General features: G+C 34.2%; 1 protein-coding gene across 12 annotated transcripts in view; it reads left to right on the top strand.

The window, feature by feature from the left end:
- Nucleotides 1-20,780, top strand: part of Tanc2 (tetratricopeptide repeat, ankyrin repeat and coiled-coil containing 2) — a 463,309-nt gene that overhangs the window by 299,324 nt on the left and 143,205 nt on the right. For all 12 annotated transcript variants that reach the window (XM_063242114.1, XM_063242113.1, XM_063242108.1 and 9 more), the window contains one exon: nt 2,815-2,940. In XM_063242114.1, the coding sequence (XP_063098184.1) occupies nt 2,815-2,940 (126 nt within the window). The remainder of the gene's footprint in view (nt 1-2,814; nt 2,941-20,780) is intronic.

Below are 20,780 nucleotides of genomic sequence, written 5' to 3'. Positions count from 1 at the left end.
TAAAGCCGGTATCATTTTCTAGATCACAAAAGCATTGATAAGAAAATTCCTCTATTTTTGATAGACTGAATACTAAAGTAAATAAGCTAACGGTTGTTGAAATCATACTTAGTAAAGCTATCTGCTAAATAGCTTTTAGTCCCCTTTAAACAAATGAATAAGCATTTTAAACTCCTGTTTTATGTAAGACATAGTATAGTTACTGATAATGGAATTATTTTCATATACAATCTCTGCCTGTTAGGGGCTCAGACGATTGTAACTGAGCCTAAACTCAGCTGTAGAAAGATCAATAGATATATCATTGTACTGTTGGTAATGTGTAATAAATGTGTAATAAATTAGTCTAAAATTTTGAGGTTGTTTGATTAGGCTTGGCTTCAAGCTAAAGATTGGCTCCAGATTTGTCTCTTTTTTATCACCTCCATGAACCAAGAGGCATACTGTCTTATAGTATTGACAGATGTAAAAAAGAGAAGTGTAACTAAACAAGCACATTTTGATTCTTTCTTGTAGCATGTCTGCGAATATTCCATTTGTCAAAGCAAGTCAGATGTCTAACCCCAGTGTCAGTAGTTGCAAAGTTTGTTTCAGGCCTAGTGGGAAGAACTGCCAAGGCCAGAGATTTAGCTCAGTGGTGTAAGTGCCTGCCTGGCAAGTATGAGGGTGGTGAGTTCAATTCCTGGTACAAAAAAAAAAAAAAAGGAAACTGCAGAGATAGATGACAAAGACCATGGCTATAGGGAGGTGAAGAATTTATGCCAGTATTTTAGTGTGCCACAGGCACATTTTGGAGAGCGGCAGATGGTGATTTTTTAAGGTGTTGGTCTGGCAATTTTTTGTTTTGTTTTCACTGTAAATCTGAAATAATTTTTACAATTGACTACTTTATGAAGTGAGATTTTTATGTTTGTTTAGCTTACTTGTTTCTGTTTGAAATAAGAAATATATCCCTAGTAATGGTCCATTACTGTTGGACCATTATGACCATGTAGAGTCTTAGTCACCAGAGGTGGTTTCACCTTTCCTTTGTAAATAAAAACTGAACTATTATTGTGCCTTGCATGTTGAGGACATAGATTCAGAGTCCTCACTGTAACATTAAAGTTATTTAGCTGAATGACTTTGGCAGACATTGTAAAGATAAGGGATTTCCCAGCTTTTTTGTGATGGAGAACCAGCTACTTTTATAGTATATAAGTTGAGGATAAGCAGCTAATAGCTTTTGTGGATTGTTAGCATTGGAGAGGCACAGAGAAAGAGCAAAGAAGTCATTGTCCTGCCCTGCTGTCAATACCAAATATATTTAGCATGCCAAATACATTTAGCATGCCTTGGCATAGTACCAGAAGTGAATACTTTAGGAAAAATGTGTTACAACACTTTCTGAATTTTGCTATAGTTTCTGACTTCTTTGTTCCATTTAAAATAAAAGACATCATTTAAGAAAAGCATGTTTCACACTTTTTGGTATCCCGTGAGTATTTCATAAGTAAATGTTCATTCCCTGATTTTTTTTTTTTTTTTTTTTTTAGATAGGGGCTCACTATGTAGTTCAGGCTGGCCTCAAATTTCATGGCTATCTTTTTGCTTCCATCTCCCAGGTGCTGGAGTTATAGTTCAGCTCCCTGATTTCTTTACCTTATTAATAAACTTTTAAAAAGTTGTCCAGTCATGTTTTTTGGTATGCAAGAAGAAACATTTTTGTCAAAAGAAAAGAGTAGGAGGTAGAGAAATAGAATAAACCATATTACCAATAACAGATGAAATGTGATGTCTCAAATTATATGTTCCTGAGTTTTGACATGTTCAATTGTAAAATATCCAACCTCCTTGAAAGAGACAGAGTTGAACTTTAGATAGGCATTTGATACAACAACCTTTAAAAACAGTCTGTTCCTATAATGCTAACAGGAATATTATTTTAAATGTTATATGCTACATACTTTTGTAAAATGTTTCCTGTGCCATCTTCTTTCTTACAGACCAGTGATGGTGAACCTTTTAGAGCTTTTACTGATACAGACACCCACTATGTCACATGTGCCATAGACTTGCCACTACTGCTATAGACTGATTAAAAACCATTGTAAAGGTATTATTACGATATAGTGCCAGACTTAGTGGCATATACTTGTATTGCTAGCACTTCGGGAGACTGAGGCAAGAATGTAAGTTCAAGCCCAGCCTGTACAACTTGGTAAAACTTTTATCTCAAGTTTTTAAAAGGAGGGGTTAGGAGACTGAGGGTATAGTTCAGTGTAAAGGCCCTGGCTTCAATCCCCATTACCACCAAAAATAAAATGTTATATTTGAGCCATACTTAATGGTAATCTCAGTCCTTGGGGGACTGAAACAGAAGGGGGTTTTTTTTAGGTAACACAAATTTCATTTTGCTGCTGCTATCATGATTCAGGTATTACAAAGCAAATGGCATTTTTGGTCTGGCATTGTTGGTCTGGCAATTTTTTGTTTTGTTTTCACTGTAAATCTGAAATAATTTTTACGATTGACTACTTTATGAAGTGAGATTTTTATGTTTGTTTAGCTTACTTGTTTCTGTTTGAAATAGGAAATATTTCCCTCTGTTTAATGTAATAGTCTGAAAAAACACAGATTTAAAATGTCTTATCTTAAAGTAACAAATGAAATCCTGTTTTTCAATTTACTTAGCTTTTTAAAGGCATAATAGTAAGTGCATTGTACATTTGTAATTTATATTGGAATAAACCTTGATTTTAGAGTTTAGATGAAACAGATTAGGTGAAAGAAGCTTTTTAAACTTATTCTAACTAAACTTTTCTGTCTTATCAGCTACCAGCTCTGCACATTTAGAAGACCTTGCTTACCTGGATGAGCAGAGGCATACACCTTTGAGAACTTCCCTTCGAATGCCAAGACAAAGCATGGGTGGTGCACGCACACAGCAGGATTTAAGAGGTTAGAAGCACGGGAGGGCTTTGGGATACAACGAAATAAATGGAAATGGGCAGCAGTCAAAAGGTTCCTCTTTATCCTTCTATTTTAAAACTTTTTTTAAACCTACTTTAGAATGTGAGATTACCTATTTTAGAATGAAACTAATTCTACAAATAGATTTTGCTTATTATAGAAACACATTGTAGTCATCAATATTTACAAGTATGGATTCCTTGAAATTCTGAAAGAAAACAAATGTAAAGGGTAGGTGGTAGTAGAGGAAATAACCTTTTTAAGATACCAGATTTCAAAAGTGACTGATCATTTTCACTTTTAGTTATAATCCTGGTGAATTTTATGCAAATAATCATGTATGTTAGTAGAGAATTTTATTTTCATTCTAGTGGCCTTTCCAGGAGCATGTAGTATTTTTATTTTAAGAGTTTCATACAATACTGCTAATCCTCTACTGGCAACATTTGAACAACTTGTCCTTTTTTTCCAGTTAGGTATGTTTCTTTAACTTCTTTGTGGCATGCCTCATATTTCTCTAAGAAGAAACCTGATCTTTGCAAAGACTATCATTTTGTTATAATAGTGGTCCTGAGGGATCTGTTTTTGGCGTTTATGCCTCTTGCTTGCTCAAAATAAACCAAACTTATAGTCAGCTTTCATCTATTATTTAGCCGTTTGTATTTCTACTATATCAAGTGAATTTGCGTTTTCATCCTGGAGACTTTTCATTTTTCTTTCTGCTTTCCTTTCTCTCCCTTGTCTTGTGCCCTACTGTAGGCAGTATAAAACCACATGCTTAACTTCCACAGGTAGGAATTTATATATGCCTGCTGTCCATTCTGGAAACTATTATACTGATAATTTTTCAGTACTGACTAAGCAAATAATTGCATAAAATAATTGATAGTATTGTTATAATTGCCAAACTTCAATCAACCATTGTTGATAGCCTCAATCATAGTTTTAGTTCTTAATTGTTTTGTCCATCTTGTTTGCAGTTTCTTCAGTTTCCTGTAAACCAGTTGCCTTTTATGTGCAGCTATGTATTTCCAGTGTAGAAAATGGAATTACATCAAGCACTATCTTACACTGATACTATCCAACGCCTGAAGAAATTAATCAAAAGGCAAAATAATTTATTTGTACTGAATCCACAGTGCTCGGCAATATTAAGAAAATTGGACACTATTACTGACTTACAGAGAGCTTCACATTTGCTTGAAAATGTGGCACATTGTTATAACCTTGCACTTTATTACTGAAAAAAACAAACTGACATCATTTTCTGCTTTGCTAATTTTTGAATAATGAATATTATGCTATGTTTAGAAAAAACTGACAAATTTCAGTTGTATTATTTTGGAGATTCCTTCACTTTATTTTTACCTTTACTTGATAGGCCATAGATGCTTTTAGTATCCAAAGATATCATAAGATTTTATCAGATACATTCCCATGAGCTTGATGTTTACACACAGACAAGTGTTATGAACACTTTCCATTGTATTGAGCCCCCCCTTGAATATTCTAAACAAAAATGCATCCAAGAGTTTTCCCAAAGCATACCTGCTTCTTTAGGAAACTCTATGCCTGAATAATGCATTTATAATGATACTAATTTCATAGCCCTTGCAGGAAGTATCTCAGTTTATTGTTTACCTTAATATGTAAGCCTAAATTTGTCCAATGTGTAGGTGCTATAACTTTAGTGAATCAGTTCCTTGAAATTGGCTTTATTTTTCAAGATCGTTCCTCTTAAGCTGTCTAAATAATTAGAACATACCATCCAGGAAGGTACATTTATCTACAAGAGAGAGAATGTTTACTTAGTAATACTTTGGCCTTCTAAAATTAGCTTACTCTAATTCAGAACTTAGAGACCCTGAAGAATAACCCTCTCTCCAAATACAACCTGTTATACTTATTACTGCTTACAAGTGAATTGTATGGCTTGTGATATGACTTAAGGCACATTAAAGAGAAAAGAAAGCAAATTTGGACAGAAATTTTCCTTAGGTTTCTTTATATTACTTAGCAAGCCCTTATAACTTATTTATATCCAAAACATTGTACTTTATTGTAAGAAAATAATCACATTGTTTTCGTGGCATGATTTTTAAAAAAACTTTTTTATTATTTTGAAGGTAGTAAAATACAACAGAACAAGACAGAACAAGGCCAGTTGAGAAAATGCAGTGAAATTGGTATAGAATGTCACAGCAGGATACTGGGATAACAGTAATAGGTACCATAGTACATCTCATTATCTTCAAAATAGTTGTCCTTTCAATCAGGTATAGCAAAATCAAACCAAATACAGAACATTATAGAACTTATCAAAACAGAATATTGAATAGAGCTATACAGTTAATCAGAACAAAGCAAAACAATGATAACAATATTTGCCTTCAAAGAGATAGTAGAAGGAAATTCACCATATTTGCTACATGGCATATGGCCAACCTCCCAAGAGATGCTCAGACCTCTGGCTCCCATTTGCTAATGGGGGAGGTGGATGGGATGTTTGATTCTCGGACTGATAGGGGACTGAGTTGCTGTGTTTCCCAATGCCCTAAGTTCCCCTGTGGTGGGGATTCGGAAGACCTGGCTGGGTTTTGCTCTGGGGTGGCCACTGCTTGTTCGAGCCATGGCTGCTTATCAGGGAGGCAAGCAGGTTGCTTTGTTTCCCAAGCGCCCTAAGTTCCAACATGGCATGGATCCCGGGAGACGCTGACTGGTTCTCTTCCCTGGGGCGCCCGCCACTTGCTCCAGCCTTTGTGGCATGATTTTTAAAAAACATCATCCTTTCTAATTTCATATAAAAGAACATACAAATTAGAGACATACTTCAGCTTTTTTATTCTGATTATGGTTGAAATACAAGTTACCTTATTCTCTGCAAGTAATAAAGTTAGTGAAAACTTTTTAGTTTGCATGAAATATATATTCTCATATTAGAATAGAGGTGTATATATATATATATATCTTTCTACATTTTAAAGTATCACTCACAGATGTATCAGATAGTTTTTTTTTTCTTTTTTTCTGTGGTTATGTCTATGTGTGTATTACTAGGAATTAAACCCAACGCCTTAACACTTAAGTTACATCCTCAGTCCTTTCTTCAATTTTTGCTTTGAGACAGAGTGTTAGTAAATTGCTTAGCTGCTCAGGCAGTGCTCCTGGGAGTTCTCCTGCCTCTGCCTTCCAAGAGTGTTTAGACATGATAGATAGTGGTCACATGTATATGGCTCTCAGGGGTATTAAGTTGATTGACTAACTGATTCCAAGTACAGTCTGAAATAATGTCTACTGAATATATCTAAACAACATTTGAGATGACTAGCATTTCTTGGGAGCTTTATATAGATAAAGTCTTGCACTATTCTGTTTAGAGCAGTGTTTCTCCAACTTTTTAATCGTAGGATCCCTTTGTACTCTTAAAATGTTGTTGAAGATCCTGAAAAGCTTCTGTTTATATGAGTTAAGCAGACATTTACCTTGTTAGAAATTAAAATTAACATTTTAGGGTCAAGGATTCAGCTCAGTAGCATAAGCACCTACCTAGCAAGCGCAAAGTTGTGAGTTCAATCTCCGGTACCAAAAAAAAAAAAAAAAAAAACATATCAAGTATTAGTTTTTGTTAAATATAACAGATTTTTAAAATAATAAAGAGATTGTTAAAATAGTCTTTTTAAATAAACAACAATGAACTCATTTATTTCATTTACATTGTGTAATAAAAAAATACATTGTATAATTGGGAGACAATAACTGTCAAAGAAGAAAAATAACCTTTTAGTATTATAAAGGTAGTTTAGGGCTGGGGACTTAGCTCAGTGGCATAAGCTCCTGCCTTGCAAGCAGGCAGTAGTGAGTTCGATTTCTGGTACCGATAAAAAATGAAAAACGGGAAAAAAAAAAAAAAGATAGTTTAGTCTTTGAGGACTCCCAGAGAATGTATTCAGAACCCACAGGAGTCCATGTACCACACTTGAAAACCACTAATTTAGAGGGAATTGTTGTAATTGAAAATAAGATTTATGCCTTCAGGATCATACAGTCTGTTTACAGGAATACAAAAGAATATATTTTGAGCGATTATTATTTTTTTTTATTTTTATATATATATATATATTTTTGGTCTTTTTCGTTTTTATCGGTACCAGGGATTGAACTCACGACTGCCTGCTTGCAAGGCAGGCGCTTATGCCACTGAGCTAAATCCCAGCCCCTCTAAATCCCCAGTCCCTATTTTGAGCGATTATTACAAGTTTTTTATGAATATGGTTTCAGAATATAGGCAAATTCACTTAACATATTTCAGTAGTAACTTTGGTGGTTGTCTTTTGACTGCTTGGCAAAACTTTGCTTAATGTCTAAGTTAGAATTTGGATCTTCAAGTGGAGTTGTAACATTAACATTTGCTTCATTAATAAAAAAAAGCTTTTTTTTTTAACTTTTCAAGACAGTTGTTTTGAACAGCTGTTCTACCAAAACTGATGTTTCCAGAAACACAGCCTAATGACAGGGAGGTCACCTAAGTGAACTCTCCAGAAACCCCTTGCAGCAAGTTACCAGATTCCTAGCTGTCAGCCATCCAAGAGCTTAAGCTCTAACACTAAAGTAGTCATAGTAGGGTATTTGTGCAGGGTGTATAGATAGCTAACATACTCTTAAGAGCCTTTTCTGATCCCAAAGCCTATCTTTGATGAATATTTAATTGAATTAATTTAGCTCTATTAAAGTTTTTAACTTAAAGTTTTAAAATTAGTTGAGGCTTCTATTTTTCATTTAGTCACCATTTTGTTAAAAGTGGAGTTATGCTAGAATCATCTACTTGAAACTTCTGAAATCTCTCATTCCATAGGAAAAATAAAACTTTGCTACATGTTAAGAAAAATGAAGAGGTAATTGGTTTTCACTGATAAATACAGTCAAATGACTGACTGTAATAAGAGAATGGGTGAAAACTTTAAACGCACAAAGCAAATGCTACCATAGTAACTTCAAGTAGTGGCTACCTATGGTAAATTAACTTATCAATAGTAAGATCCTAACCTACCTGATATTAAATTATGACCATATTGTTCTGTTTAAGATTACACTTATTAATTAAAATTTCATTTCTCAATATGAGTTGGTTTCCTTAGTACTTTCACTAAATCCCATTACACAAGGGCAACTCAGAGCCTTTGTGTTTAGTTAATTACTGCTTTAATAGACACAAAGAATGAGGGTTATATGCAGATGATAGTCTGATTCATTGGCAGAATTTATGTGAAATTGGCTCTGCCGCAGTTAACTCGGCTTTGTCAAAACAAGGAGTTTAATTTTTGTCAAATAAAATCAGTGCTTCACACCATTTCTAAGTCCTTTACTTTCCTGAAACAATGAATTCTTTATGGAGCTGACTAAAATGCATGTCATAAGTATTAGCCCACTGACTCACACATATTTGAGGTTGGTTGGTCATCTTGATTTTTGGCTGGCTGGCTTTCACATTTACAGGGGAATATTTGCATTAATCCTTTTTATTTCATTATTCATTGTTTTAGTTTACAAGTAAGATTAAATTTTCTTCTTCTTAGGGAAATTCAAAATCCAGAAATAAGCCTGCAAACATGAAACTGTCTTTATATAAATTAGATGAGCAGATTATAAGTGTTAGTTGTATGAAGTTGTTTCCTGCAACACCAACCAGTTCTTCTGCAAAAGGTATCTAAAAAGTTGAAAAGGTGACATTTTAACTGAATGCCTTTGAATGTCTCCTAGGAACTAATTTCTGATTTTTTGGTTTTGTTTTTTGGTGTTTGTTTTTTGAATACCCTGAATGTGATTTTGTTAAATATATCACTACTTGTTAGCACATATATCTCCAAATACCCATAGATCTGGTTTTATGTAAACCAGTTTGTTTGGTAAATTACATTTTAGAATTTGAAAACCTAAATGATAGTTAATATACAAAAGTTCACCCATAAAACCTACAAGAGACGTAACCTTTCAGTGAGAGAAGAATCTATAAACCACATGAGTTTCCATAGATACCTATTGACCTCTTATATTAAATAATGCACTATTTAAAGAAAGGCTGTGATATAATATGAGGGAAATTATAATTGTGGTATCTGACTCTGCAAAATGAAATCATTAAAAGTCTTTTTAAGTGTAGTAAAGAAAACCACATTAAGCCATTTTGATAGTTTTGTTTTAGTTTTTGCTTCTCATATCTCTTATTAATTAAAAATGGTAAACATGCAGAACACAAAACTATTTGATTTGGGGACAAGAAAACCTTTATGTATGCTTTCCATTTGTGGGATAGAGCAATAAAAATGACTTTCTAATTCTCAAACTCTGCTATCTTGATTTTCATCCTTTGTTTTTTTGACCCAGGGTCTCAGTGTATAGGCTAGCCTGGTCCCATACTCACTGGGTAGCCCAGGCTGACCTTGAACTCAAAATCATCCTGCCTCAGTTTCTTGAGTGCTGGGATTACCAGCATGGATCACTACACCTAACTGTCTTCCTTTTTAAAATTTTTGTTTAAATTTTATTTGACACAAATATTGTAATTATTCATATTTGTAGGGTACTGTGTGAAATTTTAGTACATTTATATAGGGTGTAATGATCAAGTGAACTGCTATGTCTATCACCCAAGGCATTTATCAGATTTTTGTATTGGCAACAATCAAAATCATCTCAACTATTTTGAAATATTCAGTTAAGTGCTGTCAACCATATTTATCTTACTGTGCTAGAGAACATTACAAGATATTTCTCCTACTCAACTGCATCTCTATACCCATTAACTGTCCTTTCTTCCCCTTCACCCTTCTCCGTGTCAGGTAATTACTACTGTTTTTCTACTCTGTATTTCTGTAAAATCATCTTTTTCCATATACCACATATAAGAACATGCGGTATTTGTCTTTCTGTATCTGAACTTAACATAATCTCTATTTCCATCCATGTTATTGCATGTAGGTGACATATAATTAAAATTCCAAGTAATTAAAATGGGCAGTTTTCAGCTGGGCATGGTGGCACATGCCTGTATTCTCAGCACTTGGAGGCTGAGGCATAAAGATCATCACAAGTGGGATACACAGTGAGTTCAAGATCAGCCTGGACTACATAGCAAGATCTTGTCTCAAAAATACCACAGTAATAATAGTAATAATAAAATAGCCAGTTTTCTTACATCCAAAAATAAATATTGTGTCTTACCTTCAAGACCAATAGTGTGGTAACTCAAAACAATGTTGACAATTATATAATTATTTTATCAGTGTTTATCATATATTTAAAACTTTACTTCTGTATTTTTCCTCTATTTTGAGGTATTAAATGTTAGGAACTGTGTAAACAGTAGCAGCCTCCCAACAAGAGTTGAAAACCCAATTCCTCCAAATTTTAGTAGTGAAATTAGTTTTCTTTACTAATCTCTAAAAGTCTTCTTTCTCTTCCTAAATTTCTTGTGTGTGTGTGTGTGTGTGTGCTGGGGATCAAACTCACAACCTTGTGCTAATCAGGCAGGTACTTAGGGTGCTTAGCTAAATTCCTGGCTCTCTTGCTGAAAATTCTACTCAGGACTAACTCCAGATTTTTCTCAACAAATATTTTCCTGTAAGACCAATGAGAAAGCAGAAAGTTAATATATGAGTTACTCAAAGATTCAAAGTATTTACTTTTTTTCAAAGTAAAATAAGCCTCCTCCCTTTTTTATTCCCACATTAACAGAATACACTAAGACCCTTATACATTTTTGGTGGTAATGTTAATTAGTACAGCCGTTATGGAAATCAGTATGGAGATTCCTCAAGACACCAAAACTAGAGCCACCACTTAATCCAGCTATTCTACTCATCATTATATACCCAAAGGAATTGAAGTCAGCATATTTTAAAGATACCCACATACCCATATTTATTGCAGTACAATTCATGATAGCTAAACTATGTAAACAGCCTAAGTGTCCATACACTAAAGAGTGGGTAAAGAAAATGTGATATACATACATATATATTGTTATGGTTTGTGTTTAGATGCCCCACCCCCAAGCCTCATACAGTCACCGAGGTGGCTGAATCTAGCATTTGTGATTCGTTAGCTATATAACCCTAGGAGTGGTTAGAGTGAATGCTGCACCTGCCCAAGGGAGCCAGCATACAATGTAAGGGTGCGAAGGAGGCATGCTTTCCCCCTTTTATCCTTTCGTTCTTATCACTTGTGGCTGCCATGAATCCCTGCTCCGCAGCTATGCCACCCTGCCTTGGAGCCAATTGAATATGGACTGAAACCCCCCAAACTGTAAGATAAATAAATCTTTCCTTGCTTCACTTAGGGCATCAAGTATTTTGTCTCAACAACGAGAGAAAAGTAACCAAGATACATATTTATTTATTTATACATGCAGAAACAATAGGGTATTACTCAACTATAAAAAACAAAATCATGTGCAGAAAAATGGGTGGAATTGGAGATCATCATAATGAGATAAAGACTTGGACAAATATCGCAGCATATGTAGTATCTAGAAACAAGATAACATGAAAATAGAAGGGAGACAAAAAGAATTGAGAATAGAGGAATAGGCAAGGTGTAAGAGTAGAGTCAAATATACCCCAGGTATATTATAAACATATGCAAATATGCTGAAGTGAAACCTATTATTGCATATAGGTAATATAAGCAAATTTTTAAAACTACTGGGATAAAGATTGAATATGAGATACTTTTAAACAGGTATAAAAATGATAGCTTCCATTTATTGGAGTTCTTTTTTTGGAGGCACAGTACTTAAAAGTACTTAATGTATTCTTATATAATCCACACCAATCCTTGATGTAAATAATGGTAATGAGGAAATTGAGACTTAAAGATACTAAATGCCCTATTTCTAGTTACATATCTAGTAAATAACAGTGTCAGAATTCAGTTTATATCTGATAGACTCCAGAGACTTGGTTTTGGTTTTGGTTTTGGTTTGTTTCGGGTTTTCATTTGTTTGTAGAAGGTTCTTTTGCGGGGGCCAATACTGAGGATTGAACCCAGGGCCTTTACACTCAATTACAAGTACATTTCCTTTTTAAAAAATTTTTAAGCCGTGGGGGCTGGGGATTTAGCTCAGCAGCATAAGCGCCTGCCTTATAAGCAGGCAGTCATGAGTTCGATCCCCGGTACCGATAAAAAGCAAAAAGAAAAAAAAAAAGTTTTTTTTAAGCCGAGCATGGTGGTGCATGCCTATAATTCCTACTCTTGGGATACTGAGGCTGAAGGATCACTGTGAGGTTGAGGTGAGCCTTTACTACAAAGTGAGTTCAAGGCTGGCCTGAACCACAGAGTGAGACCTTGTATCAAAAAGATGAAAGACAGAGAGAGAGGGAGGAAGGGAGGGAGGGAGGGAGACAGAGACAGAGACAGAGACAATGACTGTTTATTAGATATTTGAGACACATTTCTCTCTGTTACCCAGGCTGGGCTCCAGTTTGCAGTTCTTTTGCCTCAGCCTCACAAAGTGTTGCAATTACAGCCATGCACCATCATACCTGGCAGAGACTATACTCTTAACCACTTTATTGTCTTGGTCTTGCATAATAAAAATACAAAGCGATATGTGATATAATTACAGCAATATATTGGCTGATTGTAGATATTTAGACCTCAGAAAGTTAAGATTGGGGAACAGTGTTGCATATAAAAAATAATTGCCCTTGTAGCAGGAACTATGGTCAGAGAAGGTATTATCCATGTGATCCATTCGTCCAAAAGAGCACCTGCTTGTTTTTTATCTCTGCTTGTGTTAATAGGACCTTTATTATCCTTTGTCTCAGGCATTACATCTCTGAGTCACATCCTAATTATTAATCCCTTTGAGATACAATTGCAAATATTTTCTCCCATTTTATAGGTTGCTGTTATAATGAAACAGACTTTGTGCTAGATGATTTTCATCTAACTGTAGGCTAATGTGAATATTCTGTGCAAGTTTAAGGTGGGCTAGGCTAAACTCTGATGCATGGTAAGTTCTGTGTATAAATGCATTTCAACTAATGGCACTTTCAATTTACCAAGAGTTTATCCATCATAAACGCTGCTTAAGTTAAGAATCATCTAAACATGATAGAATATTAGTCTTAAAAAGAAGCTCTATCATATGCTGTATGGTTGAACGTTTAGGTATTTATACTAAATGAAAAACACCCATCACAAAAGGATACTTATTACATAATTCTACTTATATGTGGCTTCTATCATAGTCATCAAAATATAAATTATAGTGGTGATTGGCACGTCTCATGTTACATGTTTTTACCACAATTTATAATTTAAAAAGTAAGAAACAGTCTCAAATCTAGGTACAGCAAGAAAAGAAAAATATGTGTTAACAAGTTGTATTTTCCTTAACTTTCCCCAGCCTTGAATAGTTTTTCTCACATGTTATTTGCCTGTCATTCTACTGATAATGCTAAGATTAATCTCCACAAATCTCCAGAATTTTTTCTCTACAGTTCTCATCTTTCCAGTATCAGTTCTTTGAACTGTAACTGTCTGATATCTTTATTCTCATATCCATCTCTGAACTAAGGGATTCTGTCAGGTTTTCAGTGGGTTTTCTTCTTTGTATGTTGTTTAATCTCTACATATTTTGGGATTATTCATTTATTTTTATTGATTTATAATTATATTGTCTAATAGTATAAATATATGATTTATATTATTTTAATATTGTTATATATTTTATAACCAGAATGTGATATAGTTTGGTGAATGTTCTGTGTGAGTTTAAGAGAAGTACATTTTGCTATCATTTATATAAAGGAGTCTGAGAGGTTAATTATAATTCAACAGATTGCTGGTGTTGTTTACTTAAGCTGTCATTGCTTGCTTATCTGTCCATTTCTGATAGAGGGGTTTGTTGTTGTTTTATGGTACTAGGAATGGAACTCAGGACTTCATACTTGCCAGGCAGATGCTTATGCCACTGACCTAAATCCCCAGCCCTGATAGAGGGTTTTTGAATTATGACTGACTACTACTCTATTGTCTATATGTACATTGATTTTTGCTATTCATCCATTGATGACTGCCTAGGCTGTTTCTAGAATAATTGTGAGTTGCTGTGTTATAAACATGAGTATGCATGCATTGATATAGTATGATGTCTTTCAATCCTTTGGGAATATACCCAGGAGAAATAATGCTGTTTTAAATGCAGTTTCTATTTTTTGCTTTTTTGAGGAATTTTCATACTGATTTCAATACTGGTTGCACTGGTTTATATTCTCCCCAACAATGTACAAAGATTCCTTTACTCCCACATCCTCATTCGTATTTATTGCATTTTATGTTCTTGATGATAGACATTCTGGCTAGAGTCAGATGGAATCAGTGTTGTTTTGATTTGCATTTCCATAATGGTTAAAGAAGATGAAAAGTTTTTCATGTATTTGTTGGCCATTTTACTTCTTTTGAGAAGTATCCATTCAACTCATTTTTCCTTTTTTTTTTAGTTGAGTCATTTGTTATTTGGAGGGTTAATTTTTTGAGTTCTTCATACATATATTCTGGGTATTGTTCGTCCATCAGAAGAGTAGCTGGTTAAAAACATTTTCCGCATTCTGTAAGTTGTTTCCTAACTTTTCTCATTGTTTCTTTTGTTGTTGCAGAAGCATTTTAACTTGATGTAACCCTAATTTTTGATGCTTGTTATTTCGTGTATGCATTCTGTCCACAAAATCCTTGCAGATGCCTGTGCCTTCCAAGTGTTTCCCATTATCCAAAAATTTCAGTGTTTCTATTTGCGTATGTATTAGATACGTTGATACTGGATTTTAGTGCAGGGTAAGCAATGTGGTTCTATTTTCATTCTTCTGCACATGGTCTGTTTTCTCAGCACTCTTTGTTAAAGAAGCTATCTTTTCTCTTAGTGTCTTTTTCAGGGCCCTTTGTCAAATTCAGATGACTATACGTACATGGAATTCGTTGGTCTGTCTACATGTCTGTGTTTCTGCCTGTACCGTGGTGAATTTGTTACTATAACTTCATAGTATAACTTGACATGTAGAATTGTGGTCTTCCACTTTGCTTCTGTTGCTTCAGATTGCTTTGGCTATTCTGGGTCTCTTCTAGTTCCATATAAATTTTAGAATTTTTTTTTTAGTTCTATGAAGAATTCTGTTTCTTTTCGCATTAAATCTGTGTATCACTTTTGGTAATATGGCCATTTACTGATATTAATTCTGCCTATCTAAGAACGGAGTGTCTACATTTTCTGATGTCCTCTTTAGTCTCTTTTGTTAGAATACTGTGCTATGGTTTTCATTACACAGGTATTTTACCTTATTGGTTAGGTCAATTCCTAAGTATTTAATTTTTCAAAACGATCATGAATACAATTGTTTTCCTAATTTCTTTGTTAGTGAATTCATTATTGGTATACAGGATGCTATTGATTTTTCTGAATTGATATTTTATCCTGCCAGTTTGCTGACTTTATCAGTTCTAAGATTCTTTTAGTGAAGGTTTCTGGATTCTTCTATGTAGAAAACCATATTCTCTACAAATAATGATAGATTGGCTTCTTTGCTGTTTTTATCCCTTTTATTTCTTTCTCTTAACTAATTCCTCTTACTAAAGTTTTAAGTACTATATTCAACAGGATTGGTGATAAGTAACACCCTTGTTTCATTCCTGAATTTTAAGTTTTTCACAACTTGTGTGATGTTAGAGGTGGGTCTGTCATATGTGGCTTTTATCAGTGTGATGCAAGATTCCTCTATGAATGTCTTTATCAGTGTATTGTCATAAGTGGACATTGGATTTTTTTCAAGGCTTTTTCTGCATCTGTTAAAATGATGATGTGATTTTTATCCTTAATTTTATTTATGTAGGTGTAACATTTATTGATTATATGTATATTCTATCATCTTTGCATACCTGAGATGAATTCAACTTGGATGTAATATATAATCCTTTCAGTGATTTATTCTGTTCTCTTTGCATTTATCTTATTGAGGACCTTTGCATTTATGTTCATCAGGAATATTGGCCTATGCCTATCTTCTTTGCTTCTTTGTTTGCTTGCTTGCTTGCTTGCTTCCTTCCTTCCTTCCTTTTCTTTCTTTGAGTCCTGTCCTGGTTTTGCTATCAAAATAATGTTGGCTTTGTGGAATAGGTTTGGAATCATTCTTTCTCTTTCAGTTACATAGAAAAGCTTGAGTGTTGACATTGGTTTTTTTTTTATTTATTTAAAGAGAAAAACAAAACAAGACAAAGCAAGACAGTAAAAGGCTACAAGTAATACAGAATTTCAAGAGAAAAAATATACAGTAAAAATTCACTAGTAAATAGATTACACATTGTCATCTCAGAAACAGTTGTCCAGGTTACAAAATTAAAGCATACAAAGTGGACATTAATACAGTGAGATTGCAGACAGTTCTGTTCAGTGATCCAACAAAAACTCATTAATATGGTTTTCTATCCTACACTCTTAAATACTCTTCAAGTTATTTCCTTTAGATCACTTTCTTTCCTCCCTATTTTACGCTAACAATCACACATTTTGGGTTCCATTACTCCCACAGTTCTTATAACTTTTTCTTTAAAGAGGAAAAGAAAAATATATATAAAACAAAACAACAACAAAAAAAACCCCCTGTGTGACAAAGCAAAACAGAGTCAGAACAGGAGGATGGACATAGTATATAATGCTAAAAGAGATTACTAGGTGATCAACAATGGTTACCATTATGCCTCTTGTTATCCTACAAAGAGGTGCCTATATCAGCTGGTATAAAAGAATTGAACACAACAGTACAGAATAAGTAAAACCCACATTGGAGACCTTGCAGGACTTTCAAAGAAGATAATAGTCAAACCATAATGGGCATCCTAGAGTATCTGGTTGCCTTCAAAGTGGTTGCCTATACCCTCAAATCTGATACTATTAAACAGAACAGAATATAATAAAATCAGTCAGAACAAGATGTGGAGAACAATACAAGGGTTCAAATCAGCTTAATAGGAAAACAAAAAAGTTACTATAATATATCCCACTATTTTTAATGTAGTTTTCCCTTAATTACAAGATACTAAGAAATAAATTAATTTTTAAAAAAGGTGGGGGAGATTGAGATAAAAAAAGAGCATATCAATAGCACAACACAGGTTAGAACCGAACAATTTAAGCATCATTGTTTCACCACTAGATAGCCTGACATTAATAGTAGTTACCATAGTGTCTCTTTCCTTGAAATATTTGAGTCTAACTTCGTACACTATAGCATCAAACTTATCAAGACAGTGTGAAACCATTCAAGAGAATGAAAGTATTGCAGGGTATTTAGAACCAGCTAACAGAAACCGAACTTCAGTTTCTATGTGATCTCTTTGCCTATAAAAAATTTTGCTTATACTGTTGCATACATTAAAATATAATAAGATACAACATGTTAAAACTAATGGAAACAGACAAACAACAACTTGATGGGGCTTCAAAACAGGGTGATATTAAATCAGCGCTAGCTATTACGCTGTCTTATTTTCTTCAAAGTAGCTATTCGTAGTGTCGCAGACAATAATATAAAACAACCCAGATTAAAACCATTCCAATTAATGAGTGAAAACATTATATGGCTTCAAACCAGTGTGACTGGGGACTCTGATTACCATGTACTTTTGTGTATTCTTATCATTACTTACACTAGGGAAACAATTGAGTATTTATACATGTGAGTTTGATTTATTTCACTTATAAGTATGGTCTCAAGGTGTGTCCATTTATTTATAAATGTCTCAATGAGATCATTCTTTAAAGCTGAGTAGTACTCCGTTGTATAAAAATACCACAACTTTTTTATCCATTCCTCAGTTGATGGACACTTAGGTTGTTTCCAAGATCTGGCTATTACAAATTGTGCTGCTATAAACATGGGTACACATATGTCACTGTGGTATGATGCTTTCAGCTCTTCTGGGAATACGCCTAGAAGTGCAATAGCTGGGTCAAATGGGGCTTCCAGTCCCAGCTTTCTGAGAAATCTCCAGAGTGAACTCCACAATGGTTGCACTGGTCTGTACTCCCACCAACAGTGTAGGAGAGTTCCTTTTTCCCCACAGCTTCTCCAGCGTTTGTTGTTGTTGGTTTTCTTGATCCTGGCCATTCTTTCAGGAGTGAGATGAAATCTCGGTGTGGTTTTAATTTGCATTTCTCTAGTGACTAATGATGATGAACATTTTTTCATATATTTATTTGCCGTTTGTATTTCTTCATCTGAAAACTGTTTATTCTGGATAAACTGTTATTTGGATGGGGTATTTGAATTTTGGGGGTCTGATTTTTTTTAATTCTTTATATGTTTTAGACAGAAGTCCTTTGTCTGAGGGGCAATTCACTAAGATTTTTTCCCAGTTTGTGGGTTTTCTTTTCACTATGTTAGAGATTTCTTTTAACGTGCAGAAACTTTTTAATAAGATGTGATTGCAGCTGTTGACTCTGGGAAGTATTTCCTGTGCGGTTTGAGTCTTGTTCATGAATTCTCTACCTACCCCTATGTCTTCAAGGTTTTTACCCAATTTGTCTTCCAATAAATTTAGTGTTTGTTTTAATATTTAGATCTGTGATCCATTTAGATTTTATTTTAGTGTATGGTGATAGGCATGGGTCTAGTTTTAATTTTCAGAATATGGAGAGCAAGTTTTTCCAACATCATTTATTAAAGAGACTATCATTCTTCCAGTGAACATGTTTGGCCCCTTTATCAAAGATTAGGTGGTTGAATGTGTTTGTAGTTGTGGTTGTATCTTCTAATGTATTCCACTGATCTTCGGCTCTGTTTTGATTCCAGTACCATGTTGATTTAACTACAGATGCTTTGTAGTATAACTTCAAGTCAGGGATTGTGATGCCTCCTGCCTTGCCTTTGCTGCTTAGAACTGTCCTTGCTATTCTTGGTCTCTTCTCACTCCAGATGAATTTTAGGAGTGATTTCTCGAGGTCTATGAGGTATGTTGATGGTATTTTTATCGGGATTGCATTGAATCTGTATAACAGTTTTGGGAGGATGACCATTTTCACAATATTTATTCTTCCTATCCATGAGCAAGGGGTGTCTTTCCATTTTCTGAGATCATCTTCAATTTCATTTTTCAGTGTATAATAATTTTCCCTGTATAGGTCTTTTACTTCTTTCATGAGAATAATTCCTAACATTTTTTTTGGTTGCTAGTGTGAAGGGTGTGACTTCTCTTATTTCTCTCTCTCTGTGAATTTGTTGTTAGTGTATAGGAATGCTATTGATTTTTGAGTATTGATTTTGTACACAGCTGCATTGCTGAATTTATTTATTATATCTAGGAGTCTTTCAGTGGAGTTTTGGGGGTTTTCTATGTAGAGTATCATATCATCTGCAAATAGTGATAATTTAACTTCTTCTTTATGCCTTCTTTATGCCTATCTTTACGCCTTTTATTTCTCTCTCTTGTCTAATTGCTCTGGCCAGAATTTCCAGTACCATATTAAATAGGAGTGGTGACAGGGGACATCCTTGTCTTGTGCCTGATTTTAAAGTAAAGGCCTTCAGTTTTTGACCATTTAATATGATACTGGCTGTTGGTTTGTCATAGATGGCCTTTATTATGTTGAGGTAAAGACCATCTATTCCAATTTTCTGCAAGGTTCTTACCATAAATGAATGTTGTACCTTATCAAAAGCTTTTTCTGCATCTATAGAGATGATCATGTGATTCTTACTTTCGACTCTATTGATATGGTGGATTACATTTATTGATTTACGTATGTTGAACCATTCCTGCATACCTGGGATGAATCCCACTTGGTCTTGGTGTATAATCTTCTTGATGATTTGCTGCATCCTATTTGCCAATATTTTATTGAGGGTTTTTGCATCTGTGTTCATTAGGGAGATTGGTCTGTAGTTCTCTTTTTCAGTTGGGTCTTTCTCAGGTTTTGGTACTAGAGTAATATTTGCTTCCAGGAATGACTTGGGAAGGATTGCTTCCCTTTCAATTTCATTGAAGAGTTTGAGGAGTGTCGGCAATAGATCTTCTTTGTATGTCTTGTAGAATTCTGCAGTGAATCTGTATGGGCCTGGACTCTTCTTTGTAGGTAAGGACTTAATTACGTTTTCGATTTCATTAATAGAAATAGAATTATTCAGTAGTTTTACATCTTCTTGATTTAGCTTTGGTACATCATATGCTTCTAGGAATCTCTTTCTTCCGTGTTATCAAACCTTTGAGAGTAGAGGTTTTTGAAATAGGTGTTGATGATCTTCTGTATTTCTATTGGGTCTGTAGTGATTTCACCTTTTTCATTCCTTATTGCATGAATTTGAGCTTTTTCTTCCCTTTTTTTAATAAGGTTGGCTAGGGGCTTATCAATTTTATTTATTCTTTTAAAGAACCAACTGTTTGATTCATTGATTTTTTGGATTGTTTTCTTAGTCTCTATTGCATTGATTTCTGCTCTGATTTTTATAATTTCCTCTCTTCTTTCGGCTTTGGGCTTGACTTGCTCTCTTTTTCTAGATGTTTGAGGTGTAACATCAGGTTATTTATTTGTATTTGTTCTGTTTCCTGATGTGGGAACTCAGTGCAATAAATTTTCCTCTGAGAACAGCTTTCATTGCATCCTACAGATTCTGGTAAGTTGTATTTGTGTTTTCATTTGTTTGTGGGTATTGTTTAATTTCTTTTTTAATTTCCTCTGTGACCCACTGATTACTCAAGAGTGTGTTATTGTTTCCATGTGTTTGTAGGATTTTTGCAGTATCTTTTATCATTAATTTCTAATTTCATAGCGCTGTGATCTA

This window comes from Cavia porcellus, unplaced genomic scaffold, assembly GCF_034190915.1.
Source record: "Cavia porcellus strain 051 isolate PalLab524CR breed Dunkin Hartley unplaced genomic scaffold, mCavPor4.1 scaffold_32, whole genome shotgun sequence".
Taxonomy (NCBI): domain Eukaryota; kingdom Metazoa; phylum Chordata; class Mammalia; order Rodentia; family Caviidae; genus Cavia; species Cavia porcellus.
The sequence above is the reverse complement of the archived record's forward strand: the minus strand, read 5'-3'. Positions and strand labels throughout refer to the sequence as shown.